This window comes from Wyeomyia smithii, chromosome 3 (genome assembly GCF_029784165.1).
Source record: "Wyeomyia smithii strain HCP4-BCI-WySm-NY-G18 chromosome 3, ASM2978416v1, whole genome shotgun sequence".
NCBI classification, from domain to species: Eukaryota; Metazoa; Arthropoda; class Insecta; order Diptera; family Culicidae; genus Wyeomyia; species Wyeomyia smithii.
Genome location: NC_073696.1, coordinates 1,085,755 through 1,104,870, shown reverse-complemented (window position 1 = coordinate 1,104,870; position 19,116 = coordinate 1,085,755). Strand labels below are relative to the sequence as shown.

The 19,116-nt window shown below is 39.7% G+C and overlaps 1 protein-coding gene across 1 annotated transcript in view; it reads right to left on the bottom strand.

The window, feature by feature from the left end:
* Positions 1 to 1,053: 1,053 nt before the first annotated feature.
* Positions 1,054 to 19,116, bottom strand: part of LOC129727189 (neuroglian-like) — a 47,204-nt gene continuing 29,141 nt past the window's right edge. Inside the window, exons 5-7 of the mRNA XM_055684747.1 lie at positions 18,895 to 19,085; positions 3,362 to 3,481; positions 1,054 to 3,267 (exon numbers count right to left, since the gene is read on the bottom strand). Of these exons, the coding sequence (XP_055540722.1) occupies positions 2,830 to 3,267; positions 3,362 to 3,481; positions 18,895 to 19,085 (749 nt within the window). The 3' untranslated portion in view covers positions 1,054 to 2,829. The remainder of the gene's footprint in view (positions 3,268 to 3,361; positions 3,482 to 18,894; positions 19,086 to 19,116) is intronic.

The window sequence follows — 19,116 nt, the reverse complement described above, 5'->3', positions numbered from 1 at the left end:
TTATGTACTGGATCTGGATCAACTGTAGACTGCACCCGTTCTTTCGTAATAGGGAATCCTTTACGTGCCATCCGAGTTATCCAGCCAACAATTGAATTCTGTTCCGCGGCAGTCAATGCCGTTTGTTTACCTTTTCGTGGTTTTCCTGTTCCACTTGCTGCTTGAACGGAACATTACGGTGGATCGTGGAACATTGGAGCTTCTCTAGTCGAAACACCACTTTTTATTGCTTGAAGACAATCGGTAACAGCTGCTTCAGTATATTTTTTACCAATTTTTGACGTTTTTCCCATTTTGGCAGCAATTTTATACAATAACACGATCATAACAAATTTATGGTAGCTATGGTAACTATGATGCGCGGCGTTATTTCGAAGATAGCTCTTGTTCGAAATGAAGCATGCCGGAATAAGGAAAACAGTATTATTTCCACCCTTATTTGGGCCATTATTTTTTTCAATATTTTAAGTGTTTTTCTAGTAAAATTTATTGCTTATCTTTTGAAGACACTATTATCCTGCCCGTTCATCGAAATTCTGATTATTTTCGCTTGGAAAGTGTGATGTCAATACAGTTTTTGGTAAAGCCATTTCCTATGAAAACGTTGACGCACCATGGCAAACCAGGTAGTTACAATTATAGCGATACAGTTATAGCAAATCCCACCATACATTTTTGAAGAAACATTTAAACATTTCAAACGTTCGTACTTGGTATGGCATAGGTATGGCACAGACAATGCTTCTTGAATGGTTTAGCATTTAATTACCAAAACAAACAAAAATGTCTCACACGCGTTCCAAAAGCCAGAAACGAAACAGTAAATATGCAAAACGAAAACCAAAAACAAAGCGCAATCAAGTGCAAGGCCACCGGAATTGCCCACTACAACAATTGCCTCTGATCGACTTAATTCAACCAAATGAGTTGTAATACGTGATCCGCGTGACGATCAGACGCAGCAAGCGCGCGTGGACATGCCAACTTTTGCTTGCGATCTGGTTTTCAGAAATGTCTGAGTACCTACTAGTTTAGAATTAGTAAAAATCAGCGTTCGATGGATATTGTAAGATTTGGTTTTTATTTTCGATTTTTTTTTCAGTTTGTTTACCAATACAATCGGTAGAATGTTCATGGATGTTGTGTCACTGGTGTGTGTGTGTGGAAGTGTAGAATTTTTTTTTCTCAAATATTTTTATCGATTTTTTTTCTCCGCTCATTTTCCGTGTATTCACGGCACATAATGTTATCTCTAATTCAGTTGCTATTAAATCTATTACAGTTCGATATAAACTTTTTACACAGTCATTTAACTATTATATTTACGGTCAAACCTTCAATAGATTATCATCAATTTTATTTCACCTCCGATTTTTTTTTCTGGATCATATTCTCTTACTAATCGTGCAAAAATCGATCGGTTTCTTTTTGAAACGCTTTAATCACAATAGGAAATATTTTCCTGCACCGAACAGCAGACAGACAGTTTTGACACATGTTGGCAACTTATGAAAGAGGTTACTTAGCTTTAGTTTTATACCGTGTATTTTTCTTTTATTTTTGAAATGTCAATACAATTTATTGATTTGCTGCCCCCTCCTGTAGTTTTATCTTTATTTTTATTTTTATTTTTTTTTTTTCGATGTGTCTGGCACTCAATTAAAACAAAGAGGTTTAAAATCAGTCATCAAATGAGGATTCAACTGCTTGTGTTGTGTTGAATCGTTATCGTTACAAACAGTTATGCGATGTATTATTTTTTAACTTCGATTACTGATAGCGGAATGACAATAGAAGCTGATTCTCATCTAGATGTGACACCAATTCGCAATACTGGATTTTATCGATGGTAATTGATTCGGTGAGTGCGCGTGTGGTGGTAAGGAAATTGATATTTTTTTTATTTATTCTGATGAAACACTGCTCTTTGATGTCATTTGTAACGTGCAATGAATAATGTGTGATGTTGTATGTGGTAATCGTCGATGAAAGCGTTTTTAGCACCATAGCTGTGAAATCAAATCGATAAATCATTCAGATAAAACTGCGAGGATTGTGTTACAGGTTGGGGTCAAAATACTATTAAACGTTTCGATTGTAGTGTACCACATGTTAAATGTTTGGTCACAACCCACCCCCCAAGTGGAATTGCTGCGTACGGCTATGTTTCGAACGCAAACGTCAAAATGCTTCATCCATCATGTTTGCAGCAGCACCTACCGTGATTGAAAAAGTGCGTGGAAAAATAATTGCATTGTGCGCTGAAAAGCTTAACGTGATTCAACTACCGTGAAGCTATATCCGGTGCAAATAGAAACAAGTTAAAAAACTCTTTGAAAAACAAGTAATCGAATCTGGTTTTGATTTTGGTTGCATATCAATCATGAAGCTACCGAAAAAATGTAATGTTCCACTTTAAATAACAATTTCTTACCTCTTGGTACACATAATACATAACAACAAAGCACTTTCACTAATATTTTGATTCTCATAGCGTGTCAATGAAAGGCGAGCGGTAGGAAATATTTGCACTATTAAACGTTACTATATTTCATGAAACTTCCTTCGAAGATTAGCCAGGCTTACTTTGATTTATTTCCAAATTTGGGAACCAAATTCTTCTGCTAGCAGTAGAAGGAAGCTTTTGAAAAATTCAAAACAATTTTGCGGTAATCAGGGCGTCCTACCTATTTGCATGGCTGAGTGCGTGTTAGTGTGTGTGTGGGTGAGTGGAATGAATGCTATACCGTTTTTTTCTTTTTTTTTCACTGTCGACTAGTCTTTTGATTGAAAATCCTCTCTCGCCTTCCCCATTATTAGGAAAGGCGGTTAAAATTTTAATTTCTCATTCGTGCGAGTGCTTGACCGCACGTTAGCTGCTAGCACAAGCACCACCAGCAGCAGCAATCCTGCAGCGTTGCACCTGGTGCTGCTAGAGCCCGAGTTAAATCCGTGCGGCTGCAACGGATGGGTGGAGAACTCCTTCACCTCAGTCCATTCGCTCAAGCCGGCAGCATTTCGGGCTGCTACCCGGATGAGGTACTTGGTGTCCGGGATCAGGTGTACCAGCAGATATGTGACACCGTCCTCGACATCGAAATCCCGCCGGTTAGCCCGCTCCCAGTTGTGGTGTTTCGCATACTCCTCCGTGGGGATCAGCTCAAAGCGATAACCGATGACGGTGGTGTGATCCGGATCAACGTCATGTGATTTCGTTGCCCCGACGTCGATGTCAAGCGTGTCCGAGTTCACGCCGCGTAGTTGAAACTGGAAGGACAAAAAAACGGATGAATAAAATATTCCGAAAGCTTTTAACACATGCCACAGCAGATAAGTAGCATTGGTTAAACGTGTAATTTACCCTGCTAGGAGGATCCGGTTTAGTTCCCTCCCGGAGCTGGATGTCTCTGGCGATAGTGCCCAGCTCGTTTTTAGCTTCGCACTTGTATTTTCCGAAAGCGGTACTGTTCTTGATTGTTATCTGTTGGTGGAAAATGAGAAAGAAATTTAATCTGCGAGGGGGAAAAGGAGGATGTACTGAGCACACCTGGGAATTCCATTATAATAATTGCGGTGAAATAAAAAGACAAAGTGCAAGGAAGAATCTCTAAAGAATTGTCATTACAAGAAAGGCAATTAGAACTTTTGAATATGAATTCGCAAAATGGTAAACAAAATTAATAAATGTTATTATGAAACGAAGACATCGCACAGCGATGTCGATATCGTCCGCAAAACCGAAAAGCATGTGCGACTTCGTAATGATGGCGCCGCTTCTCTGCACACCAGCCCTCCGTATAGCACCTTCCAATGCGATGTTGAACAATAAGTTCGACAGCCCGTCATCCTGCTTCAAACCAACTAACGTCACGAACGAGTCCGATATCTCACCGGCTATCCTGACGCTTGATGTAGAACCTTCAAGGGTGGCACGTATCAGCCTAATCAGCTTTGTTGGGAAGCCATGTTCAATCATAATCTGTCATAACTCATTTCTCTTGACTGAATCGTACGCTGCCCTGAAGTCTATGAACAGATGGTGCGTCTGCAAGTTGTATTCTCGAAATTTATCGAGGGTTTGTCGCAAGGTAAATATTTGGTCCGTCGTGGAGAGTCCCCCTCGACAACCGCATTGGTACTCGCCAACAAAGGTCTCCTGCAACGGCCTCAGTCTGTGGAACAGGATGCGGGAGAGAATTTTGTACACGGTATTGAGAAGAGCTATGCCCCGATAATTGCTACAGTCCAGGCGATGGCCTTTTTTGTAGATCGGGCATATGAGACCATCCAACCAGTCCGAGGGCAATTCTTCATCTGACCACACTCTCAGCATGATCCGATGGATGGCACGATACAGCTGTTCGCTCCCGAGAGCTGTGGAAGAGGCATTCGGATCTCTCAGGAGGGAAGCTGCGAGATTAGGACTTGTCATAAACTCTGCCAAAACGAAATACATGGTGGCTGGCAGAGTGCTTGGTAGTCCGCCGGAGGTTGGTGCTGCGGTGGTGCTAGATGGGGCAACATTTGAAGTAGTCGACGAATTTATTTACCTGGGAACATTAGTGACATGTGACAACGAGGTTAGCCGTGAGATAAAGAGGCGGATAGCAGCCGCAAACAGGGCCTTTTACGGACTACGTAACCAGCTAAGGTCCCGCAGTCTGCAAATCCGTACTAAACTTGCACTCTATAAAACACTGATTCTTCCGGTGGCTCTCTACGGCCATGAATCATGGACGCTGAAAGAGGCTGATCGGCGAGCTCTTGGTGTTTTTGAGCGTAGGATTTTGCGTTCAATCCTTGTCGGCAAACTAGAAAATAGTGTTTGGCGCAGACGCATGAACCATGAAGTGTACCAGGCATACAAATCGGCGGATATAGTCAAGCGGATAGAACACGGCAGGATTCAGTGGGCTGGGCATGTAGCGAGAATGTCGGATGAGCGTCAAGCGAAGGCTATAATTAGCAGGAATCCCGATAGAGGTCGTCGACTTCGAGGTATACCCCGCACTCGTTGGATGTGTGCTGTCGACGAGGATGCACGCGAAATAGGTGTTAGGGGCGATTGGAGGATAGCAGCCCAAGACCGAGGGACATGGCGACGTATTCTGGATTCGGCATTGGATCGATAATCGGTCTGTCGCCTTCAAAAAATACTACAAGGTATACAGTATGAGATGGTGACGTGGGACTGAACACTATAATAAGGGGATTTTTTGTTACAAAATATACAGAGTCTGCAGACAGAATCAATGTGTTTGCTCAGCGACTGTACGTATTTTTATTTTCAGCCTCCCCCGGAAATCAACTTTTGAAATATATTCAACAACACCCGAAAGAATAACCTTTATATTTGGCGATATTGTGCCTGTAGTATTTTTTTGTGCAAACAACATGTATATGACAATGCACAAGCATATCGTGCTTGTTGAAGAAGCACCAAGAATTTCTCGTAATGCGTCAATGTGAGAATTAATTCTCTATCCTCAAAAACCAAATCCAATAATACGTTATAATAATGAATGGTTTTGTCTTATTTAACTCTAACTAAATCAAATTTATAGTATGAATCTTACTTTCAAAATAATATGGAAGCCCTTACAAAGGTTCATCAATTGGCAAACATAAGAAAATATTTTGAACGAAATTATTAACAAGTTCCAGTAAAAATATCGTAGCAATCCACAATTACATTTTTATTTTTGCTTGACAATTTTTTCATTTGCCTACAACTACATTCGCTGTATTACGAAGACAGGAAATATACGTTTATCATGGCAAAGCTTAGAATAATAATATATCATCTAACAATTTTGAAATCTAAAAAGAGATTCTGTACGAATCTTACTAAATAAACAAAAAAATCACAAGCATTCGCAGGCTCTTACTCTTCTATAAATGTATATATTTAGGAATTTACTCTTTCGATACTATCCGGTCACGATTATTTAGTGAATATCGAGGATAAAATTAAATAAATATCCGTTGCAAAAATTTTCATTTTTTGTTAAGTAATTTATGGTAATCATATTTATGAGATAAATCAACAGCAGCATTGCAGTTTTTCCTCAATTGCATACGAATAGAAATGTACGAACAAAAGTGTACCACTGCAATACGAATAGTACCGCTGCAGTACGAATAGAAGTGTACCGCTGAAATGTACGAATAGAAGAGTACCACTGCAATCATAGACGACAAGAGACCTGCGGTTCTATACTCCACTGGTACTGTTGCTTTTACCGGCATGTTTTCTTTCAAGACATCAGTTTTTATTAGGTTCTTTAGTACCTAACACGCAGGTTTAGAAATTGTTCAAGGATGGGTATTGTTTCAAACTTTTAGGAAAACTTTTACCTTCGAGACATCATATTAATCTAAGCTCATGGAAGCAAAAATAAATTGACCTATTGGGACGGGGAAACTTTGTCAATTTTTTTTTCGAAATTGATACAGGGAATATCACAGGGAACGGATGGTGTCCATTACGTCGTCTGTGCTAGGAATGCTCGCATGTAATTGGTTCATTATTCGCGTAAATTTGTTATAGCCATTTTGTATCAATTTTACCGCTTAGCAATGAAATTAGAGTGATAATTAACATATTACAAAATTGTTATACATTTTATCTATCCAACAACATATTGGTTATTATTATCCATCATGTGGTTATGCGGTCATAACGTTTGAAATCTGACGCAACATTTGCCCGTTTCATTTCCAATTTTACAGAATGCATCCCAGTATAGTAAACAAAGACGTGTCCCACGTCAAAAAAAAGACATCGCTTAGTGTGTTCCACTCCCACAGCCATTCTAGTATTTTTTTTTTTCAATTGGTGTAACACGAAAAATGTTTTGTACCGATGAGAGCTACTATTTGCATAAATGACGATATTCAAATACTCAATCGCAAAAATGTCTCAAACGCCAATTTTTTTGTATAGGAGCATAAAATGATAATTTTCCTGCAATATTATCTATTTCGAAATAAAATGCTTGAAAACATATTTTCAATAATTTGTAAGCGACGAAAAAGTGACCTAAGCGCTACCATAAACCAAGGATTATCTGTAGACTGTTGTGGTCCACTATCCCACTTGGTGGCTTGGTTGGCGATGTTTAATTCAGTAGAGACCCATATCCACTGCGTTGGGTCGGTGATTGTTAGGATTTGTCCTATTTGAAAGGCAACGAGTTTATTGTAACGTCGGTGACCGGACAGAATTCAGTATGACACGGTACTTGAATCACTCCAGTGGGTTCTTCGAAAAATCGACAGCTGGGAGTGACAGCTATGTAGAGTTTCCAACATTTGAAACCCGAAAACTGCGGTACAATTTGTAACCGTTGATTTCAAGGATAATATGTTGACTTTGTCAAACTTACAAATAATTAAAGCTGCTCAGACCCCCTTATTACGACTCTGTAGATAGAGCCCACTGAGTGAGTGGTATCCCTCCAAGTCTGTCGCTTTGCGTCTGGGACGGAGGGGTCACTCACGAAGGCAAGCTTTTTTATACGACCACGATTACCTCGTTCTGCATGTGTGATATCCCTCCACTTCTGGTGCTTTTGCATCTGGGACGGAGGGGTCGCTCGTACCGGTTCACGATCAGATGCACCGAGGCATGTTTTGCCACAAGGGTTTTGGACCATCAAAACTGAACGACCTATAAAGTGTTGCCAAGATATAGATACGTCAAGATTAGGGGAATTCGAAAGGGTTTATAAGGCTCAGCCAAAGCGGAGAAGACTCCTTCTTACGCTGAACAGTAAGCGAAGTCGTTACGCGCGAAGTCATTTTTCCAATTAAAAATACATAAAAGGTGTAAATCAGTGTAATTAAGAAGAAGTCAGACAAAAGGAACAGTTATTATCTAAAAACTAATTTTGTGAAAAACAAAAGGATCTAAAATTTATCTGTGTAAAACAAGCTAGTCACTGTCTGTAAAACCTTATTGTGTAAGACAAATTGTTTTCTATGTCTAATTGTTAATCCTATTTAAAATCATTATAGTGTAGTAAAAACAAAACAAAAAAACGAAGAGAAGAAAAGAGCGGGAAACAGTGTTTTAAAAGGATAAAGAAAAACTTATTGTAAAACAAAAAAAGGTAAAAATTACAATTATATGTTGATAGTTAATAGAACGCTTGTGTACCAAAGCTATAAGAAACCGTGAAATGATAGCTAATTGCCCCCGAACAGGTCCGTGGAGGGCCTTTTTATGTTCTGCTCTGGCTACACCAGAACTTCTACTTCACAGACATCAGGACAGAGAGCATCAGTGGCCAGAACGCCCTTCTGTGGTGGTCAAAGGACATACATCCTCGTCGTGCGGTGTGATTGAACCCGTGCTGGTCGGCAGGGAGACCCAGCAATCATTGAAGCCGAGCCCAAGCCGTGGGAACACAGGCAGCAGCAGATGTACAGCGAGGTGGACCCGCTGAATTTGGAGAAAAAGCTACTATGGTAACACAAGCGCAAGTAAACTTAGGTTAAGATAAACATTGTTCGATAGCAAGATGAATATAATGTAGAATTAGTGTACAACCATCAGCTTTGAGATTCATACTAATTTACACCTGCCAATTAGTCCGGTATTCCGTATCCATACAGAGGTTTTACCCCTTTTTTTCTAAGCAGAAGCTTTTGAGCCAGTAGGGGTTTGCACGTTAATATCAGGCAACACTTGTCACCTGGGTCGCTCTTCGTTCGGTGGTTCACTTTCCCTAGGTTCCCGTTCGCCGAAATACGAGTAACGTGGTGGGCATAAAAGCAGCTTGAGGCGTAGATCGAATCTCCACCTCGCCTACTTCCTCGTTACCCCTGAGCTAACCAAGGATAACAAATTCGAGCCGATAAGTACCACTTCTACGGCACTGCTTGTCTCCAGGCGGCATGTATTTCTTGCAAGCGTAAGCTGCTTCACTGGAGTCACAGAAAATGTGGATCTGTAAACAGTTGGTGTTATTGTTATTAACGTTATTGTCTCTGTACCAATCCAACGTCGATCGCGCGTAATGGCATGATGCCAGGTCTTGCCAAAATAATGTCTCGCCTCCATGGGACCGCAGGAATGGCAACAGATGCTTTTTGAGGCACTCGGTGCGATAAATTTCGCTGTTGATGGTACCCGTTGTGATACACGGTTTACTTAGTTTACCGTATTGGCATATGGCGATTTTGTCCTTCTTCCTTATGTCTTCCGGAACATCAAACTGTGATTTGGCAACGTAAAACTATAACCCCGGTATCAGCCCACTCCGTGGTCCATTCCGGGAAACCCATTCCCAATCCGTTGGGAAAACTCGACGTCTTAGCGAGTTATTGAAAACTAGAACGATTGATTATGCGAAAGCAACAGCACTTTTTTTCAGTAGTAGTGGGGGTATCTCTCTCAATGCCTGGTCCTTTATTGACATCTAAATCTTCCAGAGACTTTCGTACTTCGTTCGTGGAAAACTGGATGGTAGACAGGTTCAGGTCATTCACTGGCACGTGAGCGAATGCATTATTATTTTAAACCAGTAAAAGCTTAATGACGACGAACTCCAAAACTGAATGTGCTTTTGGAACGCTGTGAGACCCACAAATGATGAAGTTTAACGTCTCCTGGAAAATGGTAAAGTTCCTACGAAAAAATGAAAACAAAAATATATCATCTAACAATGTTAAAATGTGAACAAATATTCTAAATAGATCCTAGTGAATCGACAAAATATTCAGAAGGATTCGCTGGCTCTTGAGCTTCTATAAATTTGTATTTCCAAAAATCTACTCTTTCGATCACGATTGTTACCGACCCCTCGGTGCCAATCGCCTCCCGAGAAAAACAACCCTGCTGACAACCAACAGTAAGCACAATAGGGACAGTCAATGTAAGGCCAGTCGAGCTCCACACTTTCAGCAATTTCAACCATCTAAGTTCTTGAAACATTATTTTGCATATTAAAATTACTAAAAGTTTTGTAGGATATTTCAAGGTGTAGGGTATTAGCTGTAATTATTATTTTTAAACATTTATATTTTTTCTTAAACAAATTGTGCAGGAATAGCGCGTCTAAATAATTCCCATACACAGGTGTGCAAAAGCGAAGCGTAATTAAAGGTTAGAATTGTTGTAGCCACGTTATATTTTTTACCAAATTAAACATATTAACAGAGCCATACGCTGATACTAGGACTGTTTATCATTATAAAGTTAGGGTCGGTAGAAGTACTAAACGTAAGTACGCTGTACTTCCAGGAATTTAAAACCGCTGCTTAGCTGCGATAAATATATTCTGTTACGAATTTGGAAACCCTTCTATCGATCTTTTTATCATCAACATTATTTAGTGAATATCGAAGATAAAATGCAAAAGAAAAATCACAGGAGGGTTGTGTGCAAAGCCACGACCGCGAGGTTGAAGTAGAATACTTTTACACAGCTCTACTTACGGCTGCACATTAACCTACGGCCGGGCGAAACGGTTCACGCCGCTTTTCGCGTTTAGCCTGGCAGAGGCCTAATGTGCACGGCCAACACAATAGAAAGGTGTTTTCACATTGAAAATTAGACACGGCTTTACTGGAGTAAGTGTTGGTAAATGCATCTACCGCAAATACCGCCGCTATTGTACGAAAGCGCTTCGTTTCATGTGGGGAATAATATCAACAACGAAAAATGACGCGCGTCTAAGCACACCCGAACTGTTTCGCCATGCCGCTTCCATTTACTTCCTTATAACATTCGCCTCATGGAAGTACCGGCTGCACTTACCGCTGAGGCTGTTACCATACTGCTACTGGTACCAAAAACTATTACCTCTTCAAATTAAGTGTTTTACTTGTTCTCAAAAGAACAATTGTTCAATTCCATATCGGATATAATGCAATCGCAGCTCTGTAATATTACCGACAGTAATATTCTTCTGAACAAAATGATCCCACTTTTCCATTAGATGAAGTGCCGGCTGTTGTACTGCAAAAATCTCGACCGATCGCTCGCGTTGGCGTTCGTTCTCAGGCAGAGGCCTGAGACGTGGTGACCAACCACAGGGCAAGTGATTTGTTTAATTTGAAGGCAGCCACAGGCGCAACCCGCTGATATATTCTGTTACCGCTGAGTGCTGATATCTGCTGCTGCTGTCAACGTTGTGGACGGTCCATCCAGCTCACCTTCCGACTAATGAATGTAGCTAGTTTTCCCAAAAACACTCTTTTATAGCCGAAGGGTGCTACGTTATAGGCCACGCCTTTCAGTTCAGGTTTACCATTTCCTTATGTTCTTTAGACGAATTATTCCACAATTCGCATTTGATTTTTGTATCCAGCGAATAAACACCGATGGATGGTTTGAGCTGCCCTAACATTGGGGGAATTAAGATACACCGACAACATGCACTGTGGAAGCCATTTCACATTCAGTAAATTAGACGGGTGCGACAAATTTAAATTGCTAGGATGCAACACAGAATGCTTGCTTGCGTTGACAAAAATTATTAACTTTCAATGACTAGTTTTTTTGCCTTGGAAGAGGCATTTTGATGTTCAAAATTGGATTTCCTGATGGCAATCTTCATGCTGCCCCAACACGGGGGGAGTAATGGTAGTCTGGCGACACACGCTGAGGAGAACCGCGCTGCTCCTGAGACGTGATGACCAACCACAGGGCTAGTGCTGCTGCTAAGGAAGGACGACTGCTGTTGTCGCTGTCTAGAACTATTATGAGCGGCTCCGGCTGAAACAGGCTCTTATATAGGCCAAATAGCATGTTTTCAATTGCAAGGTATATGATCCTGTCGACCGTGCTTGGGAAGCAAGCATATAACGACCAATCATAGGTCGAATTTTTCGTTTTGACAAGGCTTGACTATTTTCAATAGTACAATAGTGTGAATAATAAAATTACAATTATCTTCTTTTAGGAAGAATCTTAGAAGATTTTCCAATCTATTGCTGAAAGAACGGAAGAAATCCATCGAATACTAACCGATTTATTAGCATTTGAAATTGGACATATTTTTCACTTATTTAGGTTTTAGATTTTCATTTCACATCCCTATGTAGCCGAACTTCCTGAGAGAAGTATTCTACTTCAAAATCTTATGACCCTTGCAAAAATGCTCAATTCTTGTTGAGTAGTTTATTTTTTTTTTTCTAAGGTAACCATATTCATGGGATAAACTTTTAAGCACTATCAATGCAGCAGCCTTGCCCTTTTCCCTTGATTTCATGGAAATAGAAGTCATGTACCACTGCAATGATAGACGACGAGAGACCAGTGGCGCTCTGCTCCACATAATATGCATATTATACTGTACGGTATTGTTGCTTTTACCAGCATGTTTTCTTTCAAGACATCAGTTTTTATTATGCTCTGGCAGCAGGTTTAGAAATTTAAGTTCAAGTAACAGGCTTATTTCAAAACTTTTTAAAAGATCTCTACCTTCGAGACTTCAAATTAGTCTAAGTTCATGGAAGCAAATTTAAATTGACCTGTTGGGACGGGGAAACTCTGTCCATTTTTTTTTATATTGAAACTGAGAATATCACAGGAAATGGTTGGTGTCCATTCACATCATCTGTGCTAGGAATGCTCGCGTGTGATTGGTTCATTGTTCGCGTAGATTTTCTTGTAACTTTTAATCGATTTTCACCGTTGAGCAGTGAAATAATAATGATGACTAGCGTATTATAAAATTGTTACACGTTTTATCTATCCAACAATATATTAATTGTTATTATCCATCATGTGGTTATGCTGTTATTTTCGTTTGAAATCTGACGTAATATTTGCCAGTTTCGTTTCCTAATTTACAGAATGCATACCAGTATAGAAAACAAAGACGTAGTCCCACGTCAAAATCCTGGCGCAGGGTCTGTGGCTAACAAAATCCGGTTGGAACGAGAAAATTGACGAACAACAGTACGGGGACTGGTGTAGATGGATTGAACTGGTTTCGTTCGTTGCGAACATTCGTATCCCTCGCTGTTATTTTCCGAAAGCTCCAGAACGAACATACGAAGGTGTAGATCGTCACATCTTTGCAGATGCCAGCTTACTTGCGTACTCTTTATGCATCACTATATGCATCACTATATGTATAGACTGCTTGCTGCGAAAGCAAAAGTAGCACCACTAAAGCCAATGACCATCCCGAATTTGGAACTACAAGGAACGAGAATGATGATGCAAGTCAATGTATACCTGTTGGAAGACGATTCCTGTGGACGGATAGCTCGGTTCGGCTGATGAAGCAACGAATTGGGAATGCGGGTCATATTTTAGCAGCAAAAGTAAATGGTTTCACGATCCAGAGTTACTAAACCCTCCGGAACATGAGAGGCTAAATTCTACCAGTCGTTGACACAATAGAGAAGAATCATCAGTAATGTTTTTACTGCTTGGGAACCACAGGCGATGGATTGATGTGCTCTTTCCAGTCAATTCACCGAGAAAGCATTGATGTACAAAACTGCTGGTCGCAAGGTAATATCGTATTAACCATCAAGCGAATTTTAAAACGGTGGTGAACGAAATCCGCTAATTGTTCATCATACCAAGACTCCGATCAGTCGTGAGAGCGATCGAACGGAATTGCCAGCAGTGTATAGTACGCAAAGCAGTCTTTACTGTTCTCACAATGACACCACTACCACCTGTACGATTAGCCCTACTTTGGGCCACAGCTCGTGAAACAGAGCCGCTCGAATGTGAAAAGGTGGTTTGCGCTCTTCACCTGCCTAACAGTACACGCTATCCATCTCAAGGTACCCTTCAGCCTGTCAGCAGCGTCATGCGACATACGTTTTGTATTAGGGTTTGCAGTATTCCCGGGAATCGATTTCCCGGAAAACGGGAATAGAAAATCGCATTTCCCGGGAATTCCCGGAAACCGGGAACAGACAAATTTTTTAGCAAAATGAGATTCATCAGAATGAAGTTCATCAGTAAAAGGTAACAAAAAATTATTTGAATTTCATTCTCAATTCGTATGAAAAACAAATGAAATACAAAACATATTCAAGTTAACATCAAAAATTCGTAATCGATTTTTGTAGCATATTTTTGCAGAAGAGGAAAATTAAAGGGCTTCATGTCGTCAAACAATTGCTTCAGATCCGCTGACAATTTTCCGTTAAGCTCAAAAATTTTATTTCCTTCTGTAAAACTTTGCTCAAGTCTGCTGAATCACCGCTGATGTTCGATTTCTAGAATACTTTCAAATCACCGATTACAGCTTTTGCTACACTTAATTGAAAACTGGTGTCCAATTTTTTTCAGTTTGTTGAAGAGAAAACTAAGTGTTAGGCAGGCATTGGATGCGGAAAATATTTGCTATATTCGGTACGGACTTTTTTAGCAAAATGTTTTTTAAACTACAGTAAATATATACTGTTTACTTGAGCGGTGGCAAACTTATTCGCTATTTTTTTTTTTTTTTCATTTAAATATATTCGCTATGCTATTATGATTTTTTTAAAAATAAACTGCGTTTGAAATCTAGTTTTCATTGACAGAACAACATTTCAAACCCTTTTGGAGTTTATATCATTATTGATTAGAAAGTAAGATTCCGAGGAAGAATTTTGGTTAATTAACTACGTTATTTCGTTATTTCGCCGTTCGGTGGTTTTCTGTGATCGAGACAAACCGGAAGGAAACGATAGAATACTAAGTAATCAGTTCAATACGAGTCAAAATAAGTCATTCTTAGAGCATTTAGAGCTTAGAGGATCCGGGAGTCCCAGGGAAAAGCTATTTCCCGGGAAATAGTTCCCGGGATTGCAAACCTTATTTTGTATGCCGTCGTGGTCCACTTGTAGAGTGCTTTAACGACAACTCTGAGAATTTTCGTGGCGCAGAACGGATGCTACGCGAACAAATGAATGAAGAAGTTTCTGCGACGTTCACCAGGCAGCGCCAACACTAAGTGGACTTACATGTGCGTTCACTAGAAATTGGTATACGACAAAGAGGAGCGCAGCAATCAAGCTTTAACCAAAACCTGGCAAGCATTCGATGCCCGCGGGGTTGGAGAAACGTGGTGGTTGGATGAAATCTTGTTTATCAGGCTTTATCCTACTAATGTTACGCCTAGGGGAGTTGCGCCAAAGGGAGCTGCGTAGCCGCAAGGTCATGGGTTCAGGCCATTCGATGTCAAAAAATAAATATGGGTTTATTCTCAGGCACCTTACTACTTACGCCTTCTTTACGCTGAATTCTATAATACCTTTGCGTGACTTCCTCTTAACAAAAAATAAGTCCCTCTCATCAAAAGAACTGGCCAGAAGGACGCCATATTTGACAGAAGAAAGGAGGCTCGGTTTAGTAGAGCCGATAGCGTGTAAAAGGAAGAGTAAAATCACATTACACACAAGCACGGATTCAACAATAATAAACATGCCACTTCTCAATTGCAATATTGCTAATAATAGGAGTGCGGGATACAGCATACCCCCGGCCACATCTCACAATAGTTCAAAGATTCTGGTCGTAGTGGTGCAGTACATACAGGAAAATAAACTTCCATCTGGTGTTATGAGCCTTTTCGATTAGGCACTCTTTTTAATAGCCAACCAACTGATCGTCACCGTTTGATCTTCCCAACATTTGAAAGGGGACTTTACTCTGGAAAGTTGAAACATAATAATTTTCGTGATTTGTTTTTCAGATGTTTAGGTTGAGGTTTAGTGTTCAGCGGCTTTTGATATATTTGGTATATTTAAATATGTATTTTGCATGTCGTGGGTGCAAATATAGCGGTTTAGTGGTCCCGTGGTTCTGTGGTTAGCGATGTCGGTCGGCTAGCTCTCCCACACGGTTGTGATATCGGGTTCGATTCCCGTTCAGGTCGAGGATCTTTTCGAGCTGGAAATTTTCTCGACTCAGCACTGGGGCACGGTGTATCGTTGTACTTATCCTACACATGCAAAATGTGCCAAAAACAATATCGATAACGAATTCTCTCAACTAATCTAGTTGATCGAGACCGCATAAGCCCCTCAGGCTTGCGTGCGATATTGTCTGGGTGCAAATTTAGTGAGTATCACGCTTTTGGCAGCGTTTTTTTAGAAACTGGTGGTTAGTTTTGCTTAGCATCTACTGAACCGATTTGGCTGAATTTTTTTCTAGCATGTAAAAAAGGATTATCTCTTATAAATTATTATATTATTTTAAAAATTGATTTTTCACCATTTTTTTGATTTTTGGAATTTTCAAAAACGGCTATGGAGCAAGTGAGATAATCTATCTTTACATGATGGAAAAAAATTAAGCCGAATCGGTTCAGTAGATACTGAGAAAAACTTACCACCAGTTAGATACTAATTTAGAGAGAGCATCCACGTTCCCAGCTGTAAACAGCGTAATACTCACTATCACGAAAATTAGTTATTTTTCGAACATCCAGAGTAGGGCCCCCCCTTAAATATCAATTTTACTGTACAGTTTGAAATTCCACAGAAAGGTTCTCGGCTAATAAACTGAGAATAAGGTCCTTGTTTTACTAATTCGTCCGCTTTTTCATACATTTTTTTGCGTAGAACTCCGTCTTTGGAAAGGCTTCTAAGGAAGGGTGTAATTGATTTTTTCCAATTTGGAACTGATTCCCCACTTTTTACAGTATCCGATTAGAAATTTGGATACGCGTTCATCAAACTGCGAGAAAAAGTAACTTTACGATGTTAACTATTGTACTATTGAAAAATTTCGAGCCTTTTCTTGAACGCAGATTTCGACCAATCAGAGCTAAAAAAAGGTCAAATACCATCCAATATGAGTAATCTAGGAACCGAGATGATATCAAAAGGCCGTAAATCGATGATAGATACCATTTTGAATTTCCAAATTGGCGACTCCAGCTTTCTGAAAAACAGCTGAAAATGACCAAATACCACCTAAAATGACTATTTGTGAAACCGGGATGATATTCAGGATTCAAAGGTTATTGAAAACCCCGGACGTCTGATAGCAAGTGTCTCGAGTATTATTTTTTCAATGCCACAGATCGAGATATAATTTTGATTTTTTTTCACAGACTAGTGATATTGGTATGAACTATGTCCAGTATATATGAAACTGTATATCCAGTAGAATTCCACCTTCCCCTAGATGTTTATGCTTTCAGCTCCACTCTGAGTAGAAACGCGGATGAGCCACAACGATAACAGCATAATACTTGCCACGAACGATAATGACTATAACTATCTTCAGCGAATCCAATAATTTCAAAGCTTTTACTTATCCATTTTCAACTACTGACACGCCTTCACACGCCTTTTTGCTCCCCTTCTGATAACATCTCGGTAATCTAATAAATAATGCAATTATCGAAACCACACTATAGCCATCGAGTAATGAGATGAATTATCAAGTGCGCCTTCTGTATCAAGAAAAGTCACTGGTGAAATTCATTTCACAGTGAGAGATTTCTCTAGCTTGCAAATTGATATTCACTAAAGAGTGTTAGATATGATGGCTTATTTTCCCATTGTTTTGAGAAGCAATGGGTAAAATTTTATTCTTTTACAAGCTATCGTCAAACTGGCGGAGTTTTCAATTTTTTAATTTCCTCCAGCCCAAACCTAAACAGTAATAGAATATACCCGTATTTTTCTAAATGTTTTTATTTTACTTTCGTCTCACTCATTTCTTGTTCTCTTTATGTATTATTCTATTACCGATACTGCCTTTTTATAGTTTATATCGACAGGTTTCATTTTTTACTCTTTTCTGTATATTTAGTGAAAGTTTAAAACTCTTGCTTGCATTATTCTTTATCGTTTTTCAAATGGAATTACTTATGTAATTTATTTTACTCCTTTTCAATCAAGTATCACCCCAAATAGATATAAGGGATAGGCAACATTACCCAAAAATTTAGCATCACCGATAATCAATAAACACTAATCGTTAAACTTAAATTTTATAACATCTGACCTGTCAAAAAATGCCTCAGATAATTGTTTTCGCAGTAATTGTTGTACAGACCAGGGCTCTACATTTTCGAAACAAAACAATGAAACTGAATATTTCGCTCGTCATTTCGATTCGACCAGTTCCATTTTCACTTGATTCTTTTTGGCTACTGTCATCGAAACACTTCTTTCTCTCTTTGTTCATCGGATCATTGGAAATGAAACTGATGACCATATCAATTGACGAAGAGAATGACGGAAAGAGAGACTCTTTTCTTTTCTTCAGCGTCTCAACTGAAATTAGCACCGCATCGCGTCGTTTGATGATAGTTTTCTAATACCGCAAGCCGTAGTTAGAACGGCAATGGTACCTAATGAATACGTCGCTCATGTTCCGATTAATATTTCCTCCCTCTTTCCTATCTATCACATAAGCTAATAATTGTCAAGTGAAAATGACTCTGTCAGGCTCTGGTACAGACTTGAATCTCTGCGTAACAGTGAACACACTATACGTAGATTATTACTAGATTAAGTTTAAACTGCATCAGGTAGTTTGAAAATGTGACTTACATGTTACGTAAAATACGATATTTTGAATTTTGCTTTCTTTTTAATTAAAGAATTCGGATGAACTCGGCACGAAAACCGTTGCTTTTCTCAGTAAGAGAGAAATTATGATTAACACAGTAACAATTGAACGTAATAGACATTATGAGTATTAAATCCATTGGCATATGGCATAATTAATAACTAAGTTTAGTAAACAATAAGTTTAAACCAAAATACACGAAAAGTGGCAAACGATCGAAAAGCTGCAGAATGTAAAACAAACGTAAAAAACTTACTCCGCAGAATCGCATGAATTCTACCCCCGCGAAGTAATGAAAAAGAAATTAAACTTCAATACACTCGCTGTTCTCCCCCAGGTTTACGGAAGCGGAAACTTTTTCCCTCCCAGCGCGAGCTAATTTATCCCCCACTTACCTGCAGCAGTGAAACATGCGGCCCGCTGTAGATGAGATGACTTTTATGGGTAAACTTTTTATTGTTAGCCGACCAGGTGAAGTTGGCCGGCGGTTCCGCCATCGCCTCGCACGTCAAATTGACCGAGCCGCCCACGTAGCCGTACGTTATGTTGGCCGATCCGTAGCCACGCCTCGGGAAGACGGGTTTGTCTGCAACGAGTTTTTTTTGGTAAGCAAGCAG